The 23,003-nt window shown below is 52.0% G+C and overlaps 1 protein-coding gene across 1 annotated transcript; it reads left to right on the top strand.

Moving 5' to 3' along the window:
• Nucleotides 1-1,091: 1,091 nt before the first annotated feature.
• RPS29 (ribosomal protein S29) lies at nt 1,092-1,718 on the top strand. The gene is made up of 3 exons (XM_032113401.1): nt 1,092-1,291; nt 1,414-1,513; nt 1,594-1,718. The coding sequence occupies exons 1-3, from the start codon at nt 1,230-1,232 to the stop codon at nt 1,600-1,602; spliced, it is 171 nt and encodes a 56-aa protein (XP_031969292.1). The 5' UTR covers nt 1,092-1,229; the 3' UTR covers nt 1,603-1,718.
• The last annotated feature ends 21,285 nt before the right edge of the window (nt 1,719-23,003 follow it).

The raw sequence follows: 23,003 nt of genomic DNA, 5'->3' as shown, positions 1-23,003 counted from the left end.
TGCATGGCCACTCCTTGGGTCCGCCTTTTTAGAGCATGCGTAGTCTTCGGCCTTGCAGTTTTATTTCTTTTGATTCTTGGGGTTGGGCCCGCTAGGTAAGAGTCGATGGTGGGGTGGATCTCTTAATTCTCCAGACAGTCAGGGCTGATTGCAGCTTTGGGCCTCTTTGCCCCCCGGGCAGAGCGGTGATAGCGGCTCTTGGACCCTCCTGGCCGCCCGTTCTCCGGGCAGAGCAGCCTTTGGGCCCTTTTGTTCCCTGGACAAAGTGTTGGTCAGCAGCTCCTCGGGGATCATCCTCTGCTCCCTTGGAGGTTCTCTTACCGGCTCACACTTGCTGACATTCTTGCTAAAAAGAGAGAAAACTACATCCACGCAGCAAAAAGCATTTCTAACATTATAAAATACCTACTTTAATACTTGCGAGAAGCCAATATTACAATATATGTTTGTAACAGAGACCCCTCGGGGCAGTGTTTGTTTGCATGTATTGTTGGAGGGTGGGATTTGTGGCGGAGATTTGCGCGGCGCTGTGTGTTTTGAGGGAGCGGGTCGGGGTGCGGTGCGTGTCGGTGTCAGCAGGAGGCGGTGTTTGCGTGCGGGCGGGCGAGGGCAAAAAGGGGGCGAGGGTTGGGTGTTGGGTGTTTTTCGTGGCGTGCAGCGGCAAAAGGGGAGCCCGCGTGTCTCTGTGTTGCCCAGGCTACGCTGCAGTGGCTATTCACAGGCGCGATCCCGCTACTGACCGCCACGGGAGCTTTGACCTGCTCCGTCTCCGACCTGGGCCGGTTCACCCCTCCTTAGTCAACCTGGTGTCCCGCAGCTCCCCGCGGGTCACCATATTGATGGCGGCCTTAGCTTGGACGCCCGCTCGGCACAGCGCACGGCAGCCCAGAACTCCTGGGCTCAAGCGATCCGTCGGGCTCAGCCTCCCCGGCAGCTGGGACTACAGGCGCGCGCCACCGCGCCCGGCGCTGCCAGCCCGCTCCGCCGCCGACAAGAGCTTGTGCAGCGCTGACGTCACGGAGGGCCCGCCCACGGCCGTGACGTCACGGAGGGGGGAGGAGAGCGGGCTCGCCCACGGCGCTCGCGGCGGTGACGTCACGGGGCGGGGAGCGGGATCGGCGGTGACGCCGCGGTCAGAGCGCGCGCGCCGCGCGGTGCACGCCGGGAGGCGCCGTGAGCGGTATAAGGGGAGGCGGCCGCCGCCATCTTTCTCTCGGCACCGCGCAGCCATGGGCCACCAGCAGCTCTACTGGAGCCACCCCAGGAAGTTCGGGCAGGGCTCCCGCTCTTGGTCAGTGCTGCTCCCTGCGCTCCCCGGGTTGTGGGTGCCGCCTCACCCCCATGCCTCGCTCCCCTTCCCCGGCGCCATTCCCCGCCCTCCCTCACCCGCCTCTCTCTCTGTTCCCCTCACAGCCGCGTGTGCTCCAACCGCCACGGCCTCATCCGCAAGTACGGGCTCAACATGTGCCGGCAGTGCTTCCGCCAGTACGCGAAGGACATCGGATTCATCAAGGTGAGCCCCGCGGCAGCGGGAAGGGGCTCGGCGGTGCCGGTTCCCGCTGACTCCTCTCGTCTCTCTCGCTCTTCTTGCAGCTGGACTGAGCGCCGGGAGGATGAGGCGACAGCCAGGAGCTCCCGAGGCGTCCCAGGGCCTTCCTGATACATCTCCAGCGTCTTGGCTTAGCCTTATTTAATAAATGGTCTCCTAACCCAGCTGATCCGAGCGTGTTTTCCTTCTGTAGAGGTTGTAGCGGCTTGTGGGGGTTCTTCTCGCTACAGTGCTGCCCAGGAGTGTGGGGGGCTGCCCTGCTGTGCTTGGCTTTCCAACCTCCCACTGTCCCGGGCTGCTCCAAGCCCTGTCCAGCCTGGCCTGGAACACTTCCAGGGATGGGGCAGCCACAGTTTCTCTGAAGGGAGCAAGTTAAAGACATACTTGAGTGTGCCAGAGGTCTGGAATTAAGGCTCCCAAGCCCTTTAAAGGGGATTATAGTTGTCTGGGTGTTCTTCTGCTATTCAGTGCCATTGCTCTGCTCACACGTGGATTGCCAGATGCTGATCCCTCCTGGCTGAGTGCTCTGCAGATCCTGTGGGAATCTCCGGGAGCCTTTGTTTTGCCCCCATGGTTATTAAATCAATGAGCAGGGAATGGGAGCAAACCCAGGTGTGCCCATAGCAAAGCTGGAGGGCTGTGGGATTATCATGGAATTCCAGGATGGTTTGGGTTGGAAGGGACCTTGGAGTCCATCCCGTTCCATGGGCAGGGACACTTTCCACCAAATCAGGTTGCCCCGAGGCTTGTCCAGTGGAAAGAGTCCCTGCCCATGGAACGGGATGGGTTTAAGGTCCCTTCCAACCCAAACCATTCCACGATTTGGGAGAAAATGTTACTGTCACCATGAGCTCACTGAGAGGGGATTAAACCCACAGTGAGGTGCAGGAGAGGAACAGCGACTCCTGGGACACTAAATAGGATCAATTCATGGTTAAAGCCTAATCACAAAAAGGGATAAATGTTTAAATCCCACTTTCTCAGATTTCTGTCTCTTCTCTGCCTTGAGCTGCTGCCATTGGACTGGGCAGGTTCCTGGGAGGGTTTCTCACTTTATCAATGTCCCAGTTCCCTGCCCAGCTGGGAGGAGGATGATGGTGAGGAAGCAGCTCCTTGCACCTGCTCCTACTAAATCCATCCACGTGTGGCACAGGGATGTGGATTTGGCATCCTTTAGGAGCTCTGCCTGGCGCTGGGCTGGGGCAGAGTTGGCTTTGCTGCACCCGGAGGTGGTTGGGCCTCTCATTTTGGAGGAGAATTGGTTAAATGCTGGCTCTTACCAGAAAACTCTTCAGTGTGAAGGTTCTGCACTAAAAAGTAAAAATATTCGGTGGTTTTGGGCTTTTACCCCCAGTTTCTGTTGTGCACAGGGAGGGGAATCCTATGGGATGCATTTGTTGGGCTTTGGTGTGGTTCTGAAATACCAGAGAACCATTAATTGCCTTTTAAACAAAATTATTGAATTTCTGGGGGGGTTTTAACTGAGCTGTAAAATTTCAGAGAAATGCAAAATGCGATGGGAGGGTCTCTGCAGTTTTCCTGCTGCATCCCAACTTCCCTCCTGCCACCTCTCGGAGGTGCTTGAGGCACTTCCCAGTGGGAAATCCATGTTTTCCCCAACCTGTTGGACACAGGAGGATGCTCCTGTGGTGGGTGCCACTGAGAGCCTTGGAAATGGTAGCAGTGTTGGAATTCTTTGGATTCTCAGTGCTGCTCAAGCCAGGCAGGGAATTGTGGATATTTGTCCCTCTTTCCTGAGCAAAGCTTCTTCCTGATGGCAGAAGAGATTTGGGATCACTTTCCCTGTGCTGCCCCTGAAGCTCCTGAGGATCTGGGCATCAAATCTGTGCCAGAACATTTTTATCCTCATGATGGAAAACAAAAATAAAACAAATAGCTGAGGGTGGTTAATGACAAAGCAAATCCCTATTGAAACTGAAGCTAAAATATGTTTTTAAATCACCTTGTAAGCATTCAAATAAGGACACCTAATTTTGTAAAAGCCTTAAACCTCCTCTACTGCTCCCACCTTTTCAGTCTGGGGAGAAAGTGGTGTAGGACAAGCTGTAATTCCTTTTTACCTCATTGCTGCCTTAACCAGGTATTTATTGCCCAATATACAATGAAGATGAGGTGACAAAACCTTGAATTTCCTCAGCTCAGCATGAAAATTGCGCTTTGTTTCTCCCCAAAGCCGGTGGCTCCGGAGTCTCTGGAGGTTCGTGGATGCGAAGCTCGAACTTATTTGGATGCAAAACGATTTATAAAGAGCTGCTGATTCCCCTGAAGAACAGGTGAAATCCAAATCCACTTCGAGGGCTTTGCATTAATAGTGAACAGCTAATAAATGTTTTTCTTCAGGGAAATAAAATGTCCTGCTCGGAGCCAAGGAAAAGACAGTGATGCCTCGGCTTTGGGAGAGATGAGCTTCCAACTGCTGGAATTGAGTTTGTAGGGGATTTGCACTGCTGAAACCCCACCAAATTGCAGTGGATTATGCACCAGATAAAATCTACACCTGTCAGAGGCCCCAGGAGGAATTTTAAAGGCTTTGGGTAAAACTTTGGCTTCTCAGCTCATCCCGAGGCTGGAAAAGGAAGCTGGCAGTGCTAGGGTAGGAAAGCAGTGCCATTCCTGCTGGGAATACCTGTGCCTCCTGCTGTCCCTCCTGTGCTTATGGGACCTGGCTGGGGGTGATCTTCAGCCTCCTTCCCTTCTCCCAGCATCTCCAGGTGAGTTCCGGGTGGATCCCAATCATCTGGATCAGGAGTTCCCTTCCCCGGCTGTGAGACTGGGATAACACTTTTAGCTTGACATTCCCGAATTCCTGCAGGGGTCGAGCTCCACCTGGGGAAGATTGGAGGCTGCAGGTGATGCTTGTAGTGACACCGAGTTTAGGGCTGTCCGGAATTCCAGAGCCAAGCTGAGGGAAAGAGACAAACCCAAACATGGAAAGGAAGGAAACCTGCAGAGGGTGGGAGCAGGGATAGGCAGCCTGAGAGGATACAGGGAGTTTATCCGAGCACACAGGACCGGGAAGGACCCTGAGGGAATTAAATCTGCCCAGGGCCATCAAGGGTGACAAAAAAGGCTTCTAAAGTTGCCCTGGTGATAAAAGAAAGAGCAGGGAAAATGGGAGTCTTCTCCTGAAGGGAATGAGACGGAGGGCTGGAGCCAGGCTGGGAGAGCTGGGGGTGTTCACCTGGAGAGGAGGAGGCTCCAGGAAGAGCTCAGAGCCCCTTCCAGAGCCTAAAGGGGCTCCAGGAGAGCTGGAGAGGGACTGGGGACAAGGGATGGAGGGACAGGACACAGGGAATGGCTTCCCACTGCCAGGGCAGTGCAGCATTCCCGAAGCCAGCGCAGCATTCCGGCTCCAGGAGCTGCTGCTAGATGGCAGCGTCTGCCTGCAATTCCTGCTCCTTGCTGTGTCCGTGAATCCCAGCTTCGCTCCGCGAGCTGGAGCATGCTGGAGTTTGTCCTGCGGATTCCCTGTCCTTGCTTTCGTTTGAAAAATCCCAATATTTTGTATCCTTGATGCTGGACAGCAGGATTGGGGCAGAGCCGAGCTCTCCCCGCTCTCATTTGAGTCTTGGGTGACATTGGAAGTAAAAGTCCAGCTCCTGCCTTTCCTTTCCTTCTGGTTTTGGTCCCTTGGTGTCATTTTGGGGTGAAACTTTAAAATCCCACCCAAACCAGGCAGGAGCTGTTTATCCCTGCCCAAGTTATCCCTGATTTCCTCCTGCTTCTTCACCAGCCCGGGCAGAGCTCTCCTCCTCATCCTCACTGGCACCCCGAATATCCCTGACCTCAGGGCTTTTATCCATAAATTCATTTTAGAGGAGTCCAACTCAGTCAGTGACATTTGGGTGTCACTTCATGGGGCCAAAAGCTGCGTTGAGCTCGAGGGAAGCATCGCTCCTGCATCCAGCACAGCGGATTTGGATAAATCCCATGGATTTCTCCCAGCTGATTCCCGCAGGTGAGCAGCACCAGGCTGGAACTGCAGTGATGCTCACAAATCCCAAATTCCTTTATAATTTTATTTATTCCTTTAGCACAGTCCTTTGCCAAACCTTCCCCATCCCAGTGCTGGGATGAGCCCCTGGGCACAGGGGCTTTCTTTTCAGGAAGAATTTCCCCATGGAAAGGGTGCTCAGGCCTTGGCAGGGGCTGCCCAGGGAGGTTTGGAGTGCCCATCCCTGGAGGTGTGCAAGGAATTCCTGGAGGTGGCACTCAGAGCTCTGAGCTGGGGGCAAAGTGGGCATCGGGCACAGCTGGGACTCGATGATCCCAAAGATCTTTTCCAACCTCAGTGACTCCATGATTCTGCTCCGAGCGTTTAACAGCATCCAGGAAAGGCTGGGCAGATGGGATCAGCCTGTGTGGTGAGCAGAAGTGCTTCTAAATAAAACATTCCCAAAGGCTGGCAGGAGGCACCGGCAGCTCGAATTCACGCCTCTTGCTGGGAGTGTGTTCCTTGCAGACAAGGTTTATTTATGGCCTGGAAAAATCTATTTCCATCCCAGTCATTTCCATAACTGAGTATTTATGCCAACAGCCACGGAATGCTCCTCGACTCAACGGAGAAGTATTTATTCAGTTAGGAACGTTTACTTGTTTCGTGGGAAAACTGCCTTAAACAAACTTAAAAATCCAGTCGGTGCCTTGCCCATTAGTGGGATTGCCGTGGTTCCCCCGGCGTTGGCTTGCTGAGCGATGGATAATGTTGGAATTATCATTCCAGCTTTAATCTCAGAGAGAGTTGGTTTAGATGGGATATGGGGAAGGAATTCCTGGCTGGGAGAGTGGAGAGGGGCTGGGCTGGAATTGCCAGAGCAGCTGGGGCTGCCCCTGGATCCCTGGCAGTGCCCAAGGCCAGGCTGGACATTGGGGCTGGGAGCAGCCTGGGACAGTGGGAGGTGGCCCTGCCCATGGAAAAGGGCTAGAATGGGATGAGATTTAAGGTCCCTTCCATCCCAAACCAGTCTGGGATGAACAGGCTGCCCTGGGCAGGTGTGGAGTTCCCATTCCTGGAGGGATTTAAATCCATGTGGATGTGGCACTTGGGGACACGGGGCAGTGGTAGCCTTGGCAGTGCTGGGGGATAGTTGGACTCGATCTTAGAGGTCCATCCAGTACTACCCTGGGCAGCTGTGCCACAGCTGGACAGCGCTTTCCATGAAGGAATTTTCCCCAATATCCACCCTGAGCCTGCCCTGGCCCAGCCTGAGGCCGTTCCCTCTCCTCCTGTCCCTGTTCCCTGGCAGCAGAGCCCGACCCCCCCGGCTGCCCCCTCCTGTCAGGGACTTGTGATTCTGCATCCCTGGAGAGGCTGCAGCTGCCCCTCCTCTCCCTCTGTGCAGCTCCAGCTTCATCCCACAGCCCTGCTGAGCTGCTCCCTATGGATTTGTGTCATTTTCTTCCGGCATGAGGTTGGAAGAGGCTTCTCAGGTGCTGATGGAGGCTTAAGGTTAAAATTTCTGGGAGTGAGGGGCCCTTGTTGGTGTCCTGACAGCTCCTGCTTGTGCTGGTGAAGAAATCCAGCTCCAGACCCGCCGGTGGGATGCTCCCCCAGCCCTCAGCGTGGAGGGTTTGTAGGTGAGCTCTGAGAGGGGAAATCCATGCCAAGGCTTGGGATTTCTTGGATGTGATCCCATAAAGAGCTGGAATCCTGACTGGTTAAAGATTCCTGCTTTGCAGAGGGGCTTTGATCATTCAGCCCTATCTCCTTGCTCCCCTCCATCCTCCTCCTCCATCCCCCTCCCCTCCCCCCGTGCCTGTGGTGGCTCTGCAGAGCTGAGATTTTGTGTGGGAAATGGGAGGATTTGAGCTGGGATCTCACCTGTGCTGCACAAACCCCCCCTAACCAAGCACCTGGGATCCTCCCACGCCTGCAGAGCCTTCTGGTGCCTCAGCGACTTTGTGCTTCTCCATTAACTCCCATGAAAAGATGGGAAAAGCAGGGAAAACCCTGGATCCAGCCCTACCTGGGGCTTGGCTCTGCTCAGGACTGAGGGTTTTTTTGTTCAGATGATTTTCTTGGAGCTCTGGGACCAGAGAGAATATTTTTCTCTCTCTCTGTGTGTGTGTGCAGCATCATTCCTCACGCTTTGAGGGTGGTGAACACCACCCAAATCCTGAAAAATAAATGTTCTGTGGCTTGGGAGAGTAGAAATCCCTCTGGAATGATGTCCTGAGTTTATGGCCCCGTGTCTGGAGCCCTGGAGTGCTCACAGGAGCCGTGATTCCCTTGCTGCTTCCCAGGGTTTGATGGAAGTTGTCACAGCAGCTGGTGACACAAAATCGATCCCAGCTCTGTTATCCCCTGCAATATCCTCCGTTACTCCCTGCTGGAATTGCAGCCAAGGGCTCAGCTCTGCTGGGCTTGTGGAATTTGGGCTCCCATGGCTCATCCCTGAAAGATTCTGTGGGATAAAGTGGGGCCCACAACTCCGGGTGTTCTCAGGGAAATATTTTTGGGTCTGAGTGTGCATCACTCACAGAGCTCGTGATGAATTTTGGGTGGATGTGGGATGTTTCCAGAATTTTGGGGTTGTTTGGGTTGGATTTGAGCGGTTGGGATGGGGAGGGGTTGCCCCATCCCTGGAAGTGTCCCAGGCCAGGTTGGACGGGGTTGGAGCAGCCTGGGACAGTGGGAGTTGTCCTTGCCCATGGCAGGGCTGGGATGGGATGGGATTTAAGATCCCTTCCAACCCAAACCAGTCTGGGATTCCACATTTTCATGATTCCATTCTATCCCAGAGCCTGGCCACACTCCCTGCTGCCCCCACACCGGCCCTGATGCACTTTGGGATTTCACATTTATAGGTTTTGGATTTATCTCTTTGCAATCGAGGGGAAATCACGTCAAGGGATCCGTTTGGTTTGCAGAGGGGTTGTCCCAAAAACACTGGGACAAAAATACTGGGAAGGGGTGGTGAAAAGGATGGAATGATGCCTCCCTTCCCAAAGGCTGTGGATGTCCACAAAAAAGACACAAAAATTTTCCCTTTTTGGGCTGAGAACTGATCAAAGTTTGGCTGAAAACTCCGTTTTTGAGGTAAGGGATGAAGAACTGACAACCAACCTTTGGATGTTTTATCACAGAGCAGCAGTTTTATCTCATCCCTGCCAGTGCCCGCTTTCAAAATACACATCAGGGAGATGATGGGACTCTCCCACTTGGAGTTTTGTGCCCTAAAAGGGTGTCCCCTTCTCCTTTTGGGGCGACTCTACGTCCCAAAACCCCACAGAGCACCTGCAGTGTGGCCAAACTGGGATTCTCCCTTTCCTCAGCCTGGGTTGCACTGTGAGTTCCAGACCCCAAACCTGTGTCTTGAGTGCCAGAAAACGGAATAAAAGACCAAAAAGTTTAAAAGAACCATAATTTCCTTGGTGCTTTCCTCCCCCAGGGCTGAGCGGGTGGGCAGGGATTGGGATGGAAAGGGCTCTGAGCATCCCAGTGGGATGAAGGGGGCTGGCTTGGGGCTCTGAAATGGGATTTCGAGGGCGTGAACTGGCTGGTGACTGAACACGAGGGAATTTTTTTCCAGATAAATAGATGAGCGCGTGTCCAGGTGTGTGTTTCTCCTCCCAGGATGAGCAAAACCTCGGGATATGAGTCCTGGGGTGACCTGTTTGCTCCCAGCCTGGAAAGAGCTGTTCAGTGTCCTGCCCTCACAAGGTAACTTTAATTACTTTAAAACAAATCCACATTCCAGGCTTTTTTGGGGGGGCTTTGATGAGTGGATTTTCCTCTCTGCAGAGGGCCGAGGCAAAGCCAGTAAATAAAAGTCTGGATGGCTGCGACTGGAAAGGTCTCGGAGCGTCGGGAGGGAAGGGAATGGATTGATTTATGATTTTAACAAGCCTGGCTGGGTCGGGAGTTGTGCCTGGATGGGTTTAAAAGCAGGAGGAGATATTAATCAAAATTAAAGCTGCTCTAAGCCGCTCTCTGAGCCGCTGGGCCGGGTCCTGCCTAATTGATTCCAGGCCTAAAGCAGGCCTGGCCCTGCAGAGCCAGCCTGGAATGAGGGGCTCGGGCTTGGTGCCAGCTGGGGAAGCAGAGGGCTGGAACAAGGGGAGTAATGAGGAATAACTGGGATCACTCGGAGGCGCCGTGCTCCTGTCCCCTTGGATTAGGCCGTGTGGGAATGATTAATGGGAACACGGAATGAGGAGCGGAGGGGACATTTGTGGAGCTGCAGCTGAAATCCCAGCCTGCCAAAGGTCAGGAGCGCTCGGATAGGGAACTCCAGCGCTGGAAAATGATATTTGGGGCACAAGTGTGGCTTTGAGCCCTCAGGGCTGGCCTGGGTTGAGCTGGAAAAGCCCCACTGAGCTGCTGCCTCACCTCATTCCTGCATTCTGAGGGAAAACTCCTCAAAAATGCTGTGCAGCGGGGTGTGGATGGAGCTTCCCCCCACCTGGGTGAGGTTACAGAGCAGTTTTGGCTGGAAAAGGCCTCCAAGATCGTCGAGTCCAAGCTGTGACCCATCCCCACCTTGGTTTTCCCGACATGAGGAATCTCTGGATGTTCCCCGAAGTCAGGGAGGGGCAGTCCCTCCTTCCATGGCCTGGGCTCTTGGGATGGTGCGAAAATTCCGGGAGGCTTTAATGCAAATCTCCACATCTTTTCATACGGAATCCATGTTTTACATATGGAAAAGAAGAGGAGCGGCTGAGGGAGCTGGGGAAGGGGCTGGAGAGTTCCTGAGGGAGCTGGGAAGGGGCTGGAGAGTTCCTGAGGGAGCTGGGAAAGGGGCTCAGGCTGGAGCAAAGGAGGCTCAGGGGGGACCTTGTGGCTCTGCACAAGTCCCTGACAGGAGGGGGCAGCCGGGGGGGTCGGGCTCTGCTGCCAGGGAACAGGGACAAGAGGAGAGGGAACGGCCTCAGGCTGGGCTCAGGTTGGATGTTGGGAAAATTCCTCCATGGAAAGGCCTGTCTGGCACAGGAACAAGGGTGACCTAATTTTGGCCTTCCAGTACCTGAAGGATCCAACGAGAAAGACGGGGAGAGACTTTTTACAAGGCCTGGAGTGGCAGGAAAAGGGGAAATGGATTGAAACTGACAGAGAATAGGTTTAGATGGGATATTGGGAAGGAATTGCTGGCTGGGAGGGGCTGGGCTGGAATTGCCAGAGCAGCTGGGGCTGCCCCTGGATCCCTGGCAGTGCCCAAGGCCAGGCTGGACATTGGGGCTGGGAGCAGCCTGGGACAGCGGGAGGTGTCCCTGCCATGGCAGGGCTGGGCTGGGATGGGATTTAAGGTCCCTTCCATCCCAAAGCATTTTGGAATTCTCTGATGACTCCATGCTGGATTTCGGCCGGATGGATTTGGGCACATCTGATTATTTTAGGGACACCCTTGGTGGGGCAATGCCAAGCTCCAGAAGAAACAAGGAAAACGAGGATATTTCAGGATGTTAATGCTTGATTTTGTCACCCTCTCGTCCCATTCCAGGGAAAGGGCAGCGTGCCGGGATCGGGAAGAGCTTCAGCTGCAGCCTCGTGCTGATGTGGGATATTTTTTGCTCTTGGAAAAGCCAATCCTTTCCCTGCAAAGCACAACGGCCTCGGCAGCGAGTGACAAACCCGCCTCTCACGTGCACAGCCGGTTTTGAAGGGAATATCAAAGCTGCCAGATCCAAAAAACACCGGGATCGCAGCTGTGGAAGGAGCAGTGATCCTGTTTCCTCCCTTCCCAGGAGCTGCTCGGCGAGGGAGGCTGAAAAATGCTGCTCCATCCATTCCGTCTTCCCAGAGACCGACGGAAAATGCCCCGATCCAGCCTGATTTTTTGGGAGAAAACCCAGCTGGATTCCCACAGCTCCATCAGGAATTGGGAGTGCAGAAAGGCACCAAATCTGCTCTAAAAAAAGGGAATTTCTTGGAGCTGGAATTGCTGATGGGGGTTAAGCACCCCGCATCCCAATGGGATAACAGATAAGGATGGTGCTAAGCAGGCAGGTGCTAATTAGGGTAATTAATTACTGCTGCCTCCGGTCATTAAGGGCGGGGAGGGGCTCATCCTAAAGGATCAGCTCCAGGGAAAAGGAAATGCCCTTTAGAGGGATGTTTATTGCTTCCCAAATCCTTCCTGCTTTTCCCAATCCCAAATTCCCAATCCCAAATTCCCAATCCCATTCCCCGAGGCTCTCTCATCCATCGCTCCACCAGGAATGCCCAAAAAACTCCTTTGGATCCAAAACCCAACAACTCCTGATAAAGCTACGGGTCAAGTAGATTTTTTTTCCAGCAAAACTCCAGGAGAAGGGAGAGGAGGATGGGAAGGGGTGAATTCCAGGGAAAATCAGGAAAATCAGCCGTCCTGGGAGCCCGGAAAGAGGCCGGGACTGTTTGAACATTCCAACCAACAGCTCCTCAACACAGAAATCTTCTCCCAGTTTTCCTGCATTTATTCCACGCTGGCTCTGCTGGTAGAGCCTGGATCCTCCGTGGCCGCCCTGGGAGCCGGGAGTTTCCACGGATTTTTGTAGCCTGAGCTGAAGTTTGGGTGTTCCAAGGGGAGCAGATCCCTCGGGGGTTCCTTAACGTTCAATTTCAGTTCATTTTAATTAATATTTCTAGCGATTTCCAGCAATGCAGAGTCACCTCCAGATGTTTAAACCACCAGAGGGCAGAGATAGATGGGATATTGGGAAGGAATTCCTGGCTGGGAGTGAAGGGAGGAATAGAATTCCCAGAGAAGCTGTGGCTGCTCCATCCCTGGAAGTGTCCCAGACCAGGCTGGACAGGGCTTGGAGCAGCCTGGGATAGTGGGAGGTGTCCCAGGGCAGGGGGTGGGATGAGTTGGGATTTAAGGTCTGTTCCAACCCAAAGCATTCCATAATTCCATGATTCCTTTGCTTGTGAGCTATTGAAATCCCATTTATATCCATCTCCTTGGCTGGCATGGAATATTCCCAATGAGATGGAAACGGATACAATGAATGTCAATTCCTTGAAATTCCAAGGGAATTCCAATAGAGCTGGGCCAGGAAAAGGACTTTTGGGGAATTTTGTGGACATTTAAAAAACATTTTATAGGGATGATGGGTGTGCTACATCCAAGGATGGGAAGGGTGGCGGGAATAAATCGGGATGCCTTGGATAGGGTGGGACCTGAGCCTGGCATCAGGAATGTGGAAAAAAGGGTGGAGAAAGTGTGGCTTGGGATGGGGTAAAACCAATTCTCTTCCCAAAGCTGGTGTGGGGATTTAGATGTGTGGGAAAGGGGGAATGGAATCCTTCTTTGGCTTTTCCTTTCCCTATTAAAGTGTCCTTTCCTCAACCCCCCCGTTCTCCCACTTTTCCCCCCTCCCGATTTTCTCCCACATCCCATGGGATTGTGAGGGGCTGTGCCTGGGATAAAAACCCTGCTGGATGCTGAATCTCCTGGATGCCGTGGGCTGGGATTTGGGAGGGCAGGCATCAGTAGATGGAGCTGTTTGTTCACGTTTCCCGGTGATTTCCAGCGCAGCGGGATGCGGAGCCGCCGGCATTCCCGGCCTTTGGAAAGATCCCGTGTCCATCCTGGAGTGTCTCATTCCAGCTGTTGGGAGTGCGGCGTGAAGGCTGAACTTCCCTGCCCGATTTCCCAGGAAAGCAGAATATTCTTGGAATAAATGTTTGAAGTATTTCTAGAAAACCTCTGTAGTGAAGGCTGGGTGGAGGGACGAGAGCAGGAGCTTCCCTTGGATATTTGGGAATGTTCAGGTTGGATATCCGGAAAAATTCCTTCATGCAAAGAGTGGTTCGACACTGGAAGAGGCTGCTCAGGGAAGTGTGGAGCCACCATCCCTGGGAATATGCAAAGAAAACCTGGGATTCGGTCCAAGGTTGGGCTTGATGATCTTGGAGGGCTTTTCCAATCAAAATTATCCGTTTTTAATTAATTCATGAGAGAATTTATGAATTTTTTATGAAATAATTACTTCATGCTCGGTCCTGTGCGTCTGGGGTGGGTCCAGGCAGAGGGTTCAATGTGCTGCTGCCGGTGGGATTCCCTCTGCTGCCGGAAACAGCTCCTTAAGGAAAAGGAGTTTTCCCAGTTTAGGCATTTATTTGTGGGATTTTGGGATTGTCTTTTCCAGCCAAAGCATTGGAGAATCCTTTGGAGCTGCTGGGACTGTGGAGCAGCGGAAAGATTTTGGGTGCTGCAAAATACACATGGAATGAGCAAATGATTTCCTTGGAAAAGGCTGCTTTTGCCCTTTTTCCCTGTGCCATTCCAGCTGTGTAATTCCAATGGCTCTGTGGATGGACTGATCCCAAAGGAATTGCTCTAAATACAGGGAAAGGCTTCCCAGAGAAGCTGTGGCTGCCCCTGGAAGTGTCCAAGGCCAGGTTGGACATTGGGGCTTGGAGCAGCCTGGGATAGTGGAAGGTGTCTCTGCTATGGAATGGGATGGAATTCCATGGGATTTAAGCTTCCTTCAACCCAAACCATCCCTGATTTCCAGGAAATACGTGGCAGATGTGCAGGAATGCTGAGGATGAAGTGTTGGGAGATGCCGGAAGATCCAGCCTGTCATAAACCAAAGTGTCCTACTGCCTCCAGCAGGTCATGGATCAAGTATTAGGATTTCTGGAAAGCAGGGAATTATTTCTAATGGGATCCTTCCCCAAAAAAATCCCGAAGTGCTGAGGAAGTTTTTGGGAGGGAAGAGTTGTCTGGGAATCCAGGATGGCTCGGGGGGTTCAGCATGGGGGTGGCAGGGAATTGCCTGGGAGTGGTGCAGGATAGGGTTTGGAAAAACTGTGCCTGAGCTCCCTGATCCCATCGTGCATCCAAGAAAATGGCTTTTCCATCCATTTCTGGGGAGCTGGGAAGCAGAAGCAGGGATTTGAACTGTGTGCTGCTGATTTATGGCAGAGCTGGAGGGGAATTCCCTCCTCAGTTCAGCACCTGGGGCTGATTTAGGGAATTCAGCAGCCTCAGGGAGAAACCCCGGGAAAGGAAGAGCTTGGAGATGCTCAGGATCCTCCTGGAATCCCAGGATCCATTGCTGAGGTTGGGAAAGCCCTCTCAGAGCATCCAGCACTGCCAAGGCCACCGCTGCCCCGTGACCCCAAGCGCCACATCCACACATCTTCCATCAGTTTTTCCCACATCCCCCAAACCTCCCAGGAAATCCCTTTTTCTGGAGCTGGGAATTGCTGTCACTTGGAGCTGGAGAGGCAGCTTTCCTCAGGAAGGCTGTGGGGGGATCTTCCCTTTCCAGTCCCAGGAATAGCCCAGGTCTAAATTCCCTGCTCATTTATCGGCTTTTATTCCCGAATTCCTCCTGAACGCTTCCCTCTTGGAATGATGCAGACTGGAGGGCGTTTTGCTCCCAGCTGGATAATGTTCCATAATGGGTGTGATCCCAAGAAAGGCTGCAGAGGATTTTTCTGAGTTGAACAAACTTTTTTAGGGAGGTGCTGAGCCCTCCCCGTTGCTGGATCCCTGTGGTTTGGAGCTGCAGCCGGATTTTCCAGGGATGGGTTCGGTGTTGACGGGAGAGGGGCTGGAGCTTCCCATGGAAAGGTTCCCTTTGGAGATTCAAGGTTTTTCCTTGGCTTTTCCTGCCTCCAGCTCAGCGATCCCAGCACAGGGAGGATGTGGAGCTGCTGGAGTGAGCCCAGAGGGATGGAGCAGCTTTCCTGCCGTGGGAAAGGCTGGGAAAGTTGGGGATGTTCACCTGGAGAAGAGAAGCTTTGGGATGGCCTGAAGGAACTATGGGAAAGATGGAGAGAGAGGATTTCCAAGGGATGGAGGGACAGGACAAGGAGGAATGGATTCAAACTGCCAGAGAACAGGTTTAGATGGGATATTGGGAAGGAATTGCTGGCTGGGAGGGTGGGGAGGGGCCGGAATTCCCAGAGCAGCTGTGGCTGCCCCTGGATCCCTGGCAGTGCCCAAGGCCAGGCTGGACATTGGGGCTTGTCCCCACATTAATGATGAGCAGGAGAGATGGGAAAAACCCTCATCCCAGTGGGAATTGTCCCTATCCTGAGCAGTAGGGTCAGAATAAACCCCTTTAAAATCCCTTCCCTCATCCCAGTGGGAATTGTCCCTATCCTGAGCAGTAGGGTCAGAATAAACCCCTTTAAAATCCCTTCCCTCATCCCAGTGGGAATTGTCCCTATCCTGAGCAGTAGGGTCAGAATAAACCCCTTTAAAATCCCTTCCAGCCCAAATGATTTTTCCATCCCGACATCCTGAAAATCTTGGAGCCCTTTTCAGCAGAACTGAGCTCCCTGCTCTGCTCAGCCAAGGATTTGCCCAGCGGGAAGATCCCAGTGAGTTTAGGGATGCTGGCAGCACTTGAGGCTGGGGGCGTGTAGGATTTCTGGCTGTTTGCGGATATCCCTGTGGATATCCCTGTGGATATATCCATGGATATCCCTATGGATATACTGTGGATATCCCTGTGGATTTATCCATGAGTATACTGTGGATATCCCTGTGGATATATCCATGGATATACCTACGGATATATTGTGGATATATCCATGGATATCCCTATGGATATACTGTGGATATCCCTGTGGATTTATCAATGGATATACTACGAATATCCCAGTGAATATATCTATGGATACACCTATGGATATATTGTGGATATATCCATGGATATACCTATGGATATACTGTGGATATCTCTGTGGATATATGGCTATATCTATGGATATATTATGGATATACTGTGGATATCCCTGGGGATTTATCAATGGATATACTACGAATATCCCAGTGAATATATCTATGGATACACCTATGGATATACTGTGGATATCCCTGTGGATATATCCATGGATATACTGTGGATATCCCTGTGAATATACCTATGGATATACCTATGGATATACTGTGGATATCCCTGTGGATTTATCCATGGATATACTGTGGATATCCCTGTGAATATATGGCTATATCCATGGATATATTATGGATATACTGTGGATATCCCTGTGGATTTATCCATGGATATACTGTGGATATCTCTGTGGATTTATCCATGGATATACCTATGTATATATTGTGGATATATCCATGGATATACTGTGAATATCCTTGTGAATATCCCTGTGGATATACTGTGGATATCCCTGTGAATATGCCTTTGGATATCTCTGTGGATTTATCTATGGATATACTGTGGATATCCCTTTGGATATGCCTTTGGATACCCCCGTTCTGCACTGCCCAAAACACCTTCCCAAGAGATTATTTCCTCCTGTTTTCCCTCTTTCCTCTCTTTTATGCAAGATCCCATAACCCCAACCCATTCCCACGTTTTACAATGTCCTGAACATCCCGGAATTTTAGGATTTTTTTTTTTTTTCTCTTGTTTAAAAAGCTCTGTTCATTCCCTGGTTTTTTCCTGCTGTAATCCCTTTTCTGGGGTTGTTTTCCAGGGATCTGGTGGTGCTTTGCCCATTCCTGGTTAAATTACCGAGTGACACCTACATCATTTGCATCCTTAATTATTACCCTTAATGCTAATTAGGCTGCACCTTGCTGTCACTCTCCAGAGTGTCTGTTACAAACACAGATAGGATGCAGCCAAAATATTCCATGAATATCCATCCTTTCCCAGTTTGGAACCGTTCCTTGGTGGTTCTGTTTGCACTTTTGGGTTTGGATGGCTCCACTTGTGGGCAGGGCTGTGAGGCAAAACAGAACCTTTGGCACAACGGTTTTTTTTTTTTTTTTTTTTTGGGTTGTTCTCAAAGCCAAGAGAAAAAAGAATTCATGGAATTTGCTGTGGAGATGGGGATGGGACGAGTGAGTGGGGATGGGATGCGCTCCTGGAAATGTGCTCGGATGGAAATGTCCCTGGAGGAATAAAAGGGTTTTTACTTCGGCTCCGGGGCTGAGCCTTTGGCTCTCTTAATCCAGCTGCTGCCTGAAGGTTGTTCCCGTATCCCAAATGTGGTTTTGGGATAATTGCCTAGTGCCTGGGCACCTGGGATAGTGGAAGGTGTCCCTGCCCATGGCAGGGGGTGGAATGGGATGGGTTTTAGGGTCCCTTCCAACCCAAACCATTGGTGTGGCACTTATTTTGCTCCATTGCTGGACACAGAGATCCCTTCAGCGCCTGAGGTTAATTCCGGCTGGCTGGAAACGTGGCAGGGAGTGGCTCCCAAAGCTTTCCCTGGTTTTTCTGGGAGGAAATAGGAACACATTCTGGGATGAATTAATGACTCCGTTCCTGCAGATATTCCAAGGCTGGCTCTGTTCTGGGTCTGGGATGTGCGGCGGTAACTGAGCAGTTACCAAAACCAGAATTGGGCATTTTATTAAAAACAGCTTAATTATTAAATTTTCCCTTCTTTTAATGAGAATGAAAGCTGATATTAAATCCTGATGCCTTTATTCCCTCACTTCTGAGTTCTGGGAACCCTAATCCAGGGCCGCAGGGCCACCAAGAGCCTTTCACCCTCTCTAAATTCCCAGCTCCTCCTCCTGCTTCCCACCCTGTTTCCCATCTTTTCCATGGCACCACAAGGCAGGAGAATCACCCGAACTGGGACAAATCCTGACACGTGCAGGACCTCCCCCCATGGAGCCGGCTCCTCTTTTGGGATGCAGATGGAGCTGGGATGTGATGGAGGGAATTTGGGAGGTAGGTGGGACTTGCCGCTGATCCTGGACCAGGCAGATCCCGGCTGGAATTGTGGGATGGGTGGATGCAGTTGTGTGCCCACACCTGGATTTTCTCTCACTCCAGGGTTTTTCATTTCTCATTTCCCTTCTTTTTTCCCCCGCCTCCCATCTTGCCTTCAAAGCCGGTATTTATTTCACCCGAAGCGAGCTCCTCATCAAACAAACCCAAGTCACGGATGCTATAATTAGCAGGATATCCTAATTTTTCTTCGAGCCTAATTGGAAGGTTTCTCCCATTTCGGGATAATCCTAAACCTATCCTATTTTATGGCTCATTTGCCAGAAAAATCCCGTGAAGCTCTCGCAGCTTTATCACCCCTTATCAATGGGTAAAGAGTGTCGGAGTGGGGGAGTTTCTGATCTCTGCTCCTAAACCTCGCGGCTGCCGCTGGGAAATCTCCCAGTTTCCCCAATTTCTGCTAATTGAGCAGCATTCCCAATTTCTCCTAATTGAGCAGCCTTCCCTGAGTGTTTGCTGATAACGAGCTGCTAAAAGGGCCCTGAGAACCGCCCCAAAACTCCCTGCAGGGGCTCAGCGTTTCCAGCTCTTCTTGCGGGGGCTGATTTGGGGCTGTTTTGGGGAGTTTTGGGTGGATGCCGTGGATCGTCGGCTGCGTCCACAGCAATTCCCAGCTCCAGGAGGGGGTTTAGCCCTTCCCGCCGCTGCATTAATCCCATTAAATGCCCGCGGTGAGCTGCTAAATGGCCGGGCTTGTTTTCTCTTCCTAATGAGCCCAAATTAATCACACCCGATGGGTTCTCGCTGTTCGTCGCTTTTCTTCCTCCTCACTGACCTCCAAGGCAGGACGGGAGGGGTGGTTGGTAGCCAAAATCCAGCAATGCTGGCCCCAAGTTGGCTCTGGGGAGGGGCTGAGGTAGCTGGGGAAGGGGCTGGAGAATTCCTGAGGGAGCTGGGAAGAGGCTGGAGAGTTCCTGAGGGAGCTGGGAAGGGGCTCAGGCTGGAGCAAAGGAGGCTCAGGGGGGACCTTGTGGCTCTGCACAAGTCCCTGACAGGAGGGGGCAGCCGGGGGGGTCGGGCTCTGCTCGCAGGGAACAGGGACAGGAGGAGAGGGAACGGCCTCAGGCTGGGCCAGGGAATGGTTAGGTTGGATACTGGGAACATTTCTTCATGGAAAAGTTGCCCAGTGCAGTGCTGGAGTCCCCGTCCCCGGCGGGATTCGAAGCCCTGTGGATGTGGCGCTTGGGGACACGGGGCAGTGGTGGCCTTGGGGATGCTTGGACCCGATCTTGGAGGGCTTTTCCAACTCGATTCCCTTTCCTCGGATAAAAGCAGCCGCCTGGGGCACGTCGTGGCTCAGTCCCGTGGGATCAGGTCTGCTCCTGGGGCTCTATTTGCTCCTAGAGCTCCTTCCTGGGGGTTTTTGCAGAGATTTGAGCTGCTGGGTTTGGTCTAAAAGGTTTTGCAGCCCTTGTAATGTCCCTAAATCGCCATGGGTGAGTCCTGGTGTTGCATCCTGGCAATCCATCCCTGGATTGACAGCCCAAGGAATTTGCTCCTGGCCCGTCTCGAGATCCCTGGTGGCTCTGCTGTGCCCCGCGAGGCTTCTGCAGGGGCTCTGTGCTGAAAACACTTCTGGCCTTGGAAGCTTTTCCAGGAAAGAGATCTGAGCTGCAGAAACTTTTATTCCTTTTATTTTTCCTTGGCGGTTTTCTGACTCCAGCAGAGATTTAGGAAGTGCTGCGGCCTTGGCAAAGATCAATGGATAGCCTGGTAAAGAAAGACTCTAAATTTGCTGTTTGGATGATTCCAGGGGGAAAAAGAGAGTTTGGAATATTTAATTTAGTATTGAGCTAAGCTTCATCATAAGGAGGGAGAAACCCCCATCTCAAATGAGAGAGGAACCTTTTGTTTTTTTTTCCCTGAAGCCTTTAATTAAAACCCTGAACAATTACATTTGTCCCGCTTAGTGGAATATTGGGGCAGAGGGTGGGAAGCTCCGGCTCTCTGCTACTCCAAAAAGCCAGGCAGACACCTGTGTCTCTCCTACTTTTCCCTACAAAGCTTTTTCCTCATTTTCCAGCCTGGCTGTGTTTGGGACCAGCTTATCCTGATATTTTTCCCTTGCTAACATTGTTTTTGAGCACAAAGAGTTGTTTTTCATCCTCCTCTCAGCTGCCCTTTGCCAAGCACACGGAGAGGAGCTGCTGGAGCAATCCTGTTTTACCTCTCTGGAAATAAGGCAGCCAGAAACATTTTCTCCTTCTCGCTGGTTTAAATTTACAGAAGTGAACAATCATTTTTGCAGCCTCTGAGAGAGAAATGTGGGGGAAACAAACTGATCTTATCGACTTTTCCAGCTGGAGCAGCGCAGGGAACATTACTTAGAACTCCACCACGCTCAGCTCTAATCCCATGAGATGTCTTTGTTGATGCATAAGCTGTGACCTAAAATATTGACTTTATAAAGTAATTGAATCCCCGAATCATGTTTCAGATGAAAAGCACTTGACAAATGGCTCCAGGAAGGAGCTGAGCCCAAAGTGCGGTTGGAATGGGATTTACTCTGCTTGACTCCTGCCGGCCTCTCTGGAGCAGAGCACGGAGCAGGCAGCCCTGCTCCAGGTTTGGGGGGAATTACAGGGCAAGAAGAGGTTCTCCCATTTTTTTTCTCATTTTTTAACTCACAGGAAGAAGGATAATAACTCCTTCAGGCCCTTCAGAAGAGGTGGGAACAGAGCACTTGTTGTGCAGGGTGAACATTTCGGCACAGGGTGACGTGGTGGGGCTTTGTGGGCGCTGAACTTGCTCTCTTGATTTGGTTTTCATCCAAGGGGAGATAATATCCAGTTCCTGCATCAAATCTGAGTTTCAGGGGCTCCAAATCTCTGCCTGGCCTCTCTGTACGGCCCAGTGCATCCCAGGTGATCCCACTGCTCCAAGCAGAGCTGCTGCTGGAAGGAGAAGGGGAGACAGAAATGGGGAAAGGATGCAAAACCAAAGGACCACGGTGAGACTCTGGTATGGACCAGATCTCATCCCTGAGCCATTTTCCTGGATCTCAGGGAGAGCTGGGGCTGAGGGGGTGGTTATGAGGGGCTGAGGGGGTGGTTATGAGGTGCTGAGGGGCTGAAGCTGAGGGGGAAAGGATGAGGTGCTGAGGGGGTGAGGATGAGGGGCTGAGGGGATGAAGCTGAGGGGGTGATTGTGGGGGGCTGAGGGGGTGATTGGGGGGGGCTGAGGGGTGAAGATGAGGCGTTGGAGGAGGACTCTTGGTGAAAAATGATTTCACCCCAACCCTGCGGCCCAACAACCGTTCCCTCCTCCCTCTGCTCCTCAGAACAAATTCCCCTCGTTCATCGAAGAGGTCACAATTATCTCATTATTCCAAACGGCTGCATTTACCCAAACTTTATTTCTGACTCCTAAATCGTTACCTTGCTCATCCCACAACCACTGTTTTCCTTCCCGGCACGTTGACCCCGCCGCTTTCTTTCCCCCACTCTTTTGCATAACGTTATAACAAGTATTTAAATAACTCTAAAGGTTCTGTCAGCTCTTGCTTTCATATCTCTCTGTCTCCATGGCAACTGGCTACTCTTCCCTGTCTACTTTCCCTTTTTTTTCGGGTTTGAGTCCCTCAGTCCAGCAGCTGGAAGATGGAGTTGGATTCTCCGCTCGTTTTGGATTCTCCCCTTGTTTGCCCTCGATGTTGAAGCGCTGCCCAAGTGTTGGTTTTGCTGCCGTGCCGTGATCATTATTTTCCCTCTTGGCCATTAGTGAGGACACTTGGAGCTGGGAGATGGAAATTTATTTTTCCATTTGTCCAGTGTGCTGGAGGACAGGGAAATATACAGCGGCAATTACTGGGATTTGGAATTCCAGGCTGACATCAGGATGGGTTGAGTTCAACTGAACTTTTCTTTGCAGAGCATCTTCATCCCACACCCCTCATTTGGGGCATGAAATCTCTCGCAGAAAATTTGATGATATTTTTGTCAAGGCACTTGTTTCAATTGAATCTTAATATCCCACATCCCTGTTAAAACCACGAATAACAATCCAGCATCCTTTATGTGGATCTGACAGACCCAGAGCACGGGCTGGGGGAAACAAACTGCAAATCTCCCTGGAAATTGCTGGAATGAACCTGGGAAGGACTAATCCAACAGGACTGTCTGCCACGGGCATGAATTCCAGCCTGTCTGGGGACGGAATGCATCCTGGCAAAGCGGGAGGGAACAGAAGGTAGCGGTGGCAGCTCGCAGTTGCTGCCAGTCTGCGTTTCCATCTGCAAGGAGCTGCTCTTGATGAGACTAAAAGGCAAAGGAAAGAATTCCAGGCGGGCTGCTCATTTCCCTTCCCCCAAACACGACGTGCTGACCCCGCTGCTGTGCTGGAGCGGCGCGGTCGGCGACGCAGATGGAGCTCAAAGCCCTGAACAAACAGGACAGCGAAAGCTGCTGGCTTTTTATTGCTGTTTATTGCTGAGAAATGGGCTGTTGGAGGCTTCTGGTCAGCCACAGGATCGTGGAATCATGGAATGGTTTGGGTGGGAAGGGACCTGGAAGACCTTCCACTATCCCAGGTAGCTCTAAGCTGTGTCCAACCTGGCCTTGGACAACCTTGGCCTTGTCAGTCTCAGAAATGTTGGCATTATTGGATCAAGGAAGAGAAACAATCCCAGCAGAGGAAGAAATCACCAGCAGAAGAAAAGAACAAAGTTTGTTGAAGCAGCTGAAGCTGAGCGAGGCCATTCAGGCTCCAAGCCCCGTCCAGCCCGGCCTCGGACCTTCCAGGCTGCACCATGGGTGTCCCATACTGTGGGAAGCAGCAAACT

Source organism: Corvus moneduloides, chromosome 6, assembly GCF_009650955.1.
Source record: "Corvus moneduloides isolate bCorMon1 chromosome 6, bCorMon1.pri, whole genome shotgun sequence".
NCBI lineage: Eukaryota > Metazoa > Chordata > Aves > Passeriformes > Corvidae > Corvus > Corvus moneduloides.
Note: the sequence above shows the minus strand (reverse complement) of the source record. Positions and strands in the feature narration are given on the sequence as shown.

Excerpts from the sequence above, each read along its gene's own strand:
- RPS29 (XM_032113401.1), top strand. The coding sequence starts at position 1,230 with ATGGGCCACCAGCAGCTCTACTGGAGCCACCCCAGGAAGTTCGGGCAG. Across the intron at positions 1,292-1,413 it reads GGGCAGGGCTCCCGCTCTTG|CCGCGTGTGCTCCAACCGCC; the intron begins GTCAGTGCTGCT and ends TTCCCCTCACAG.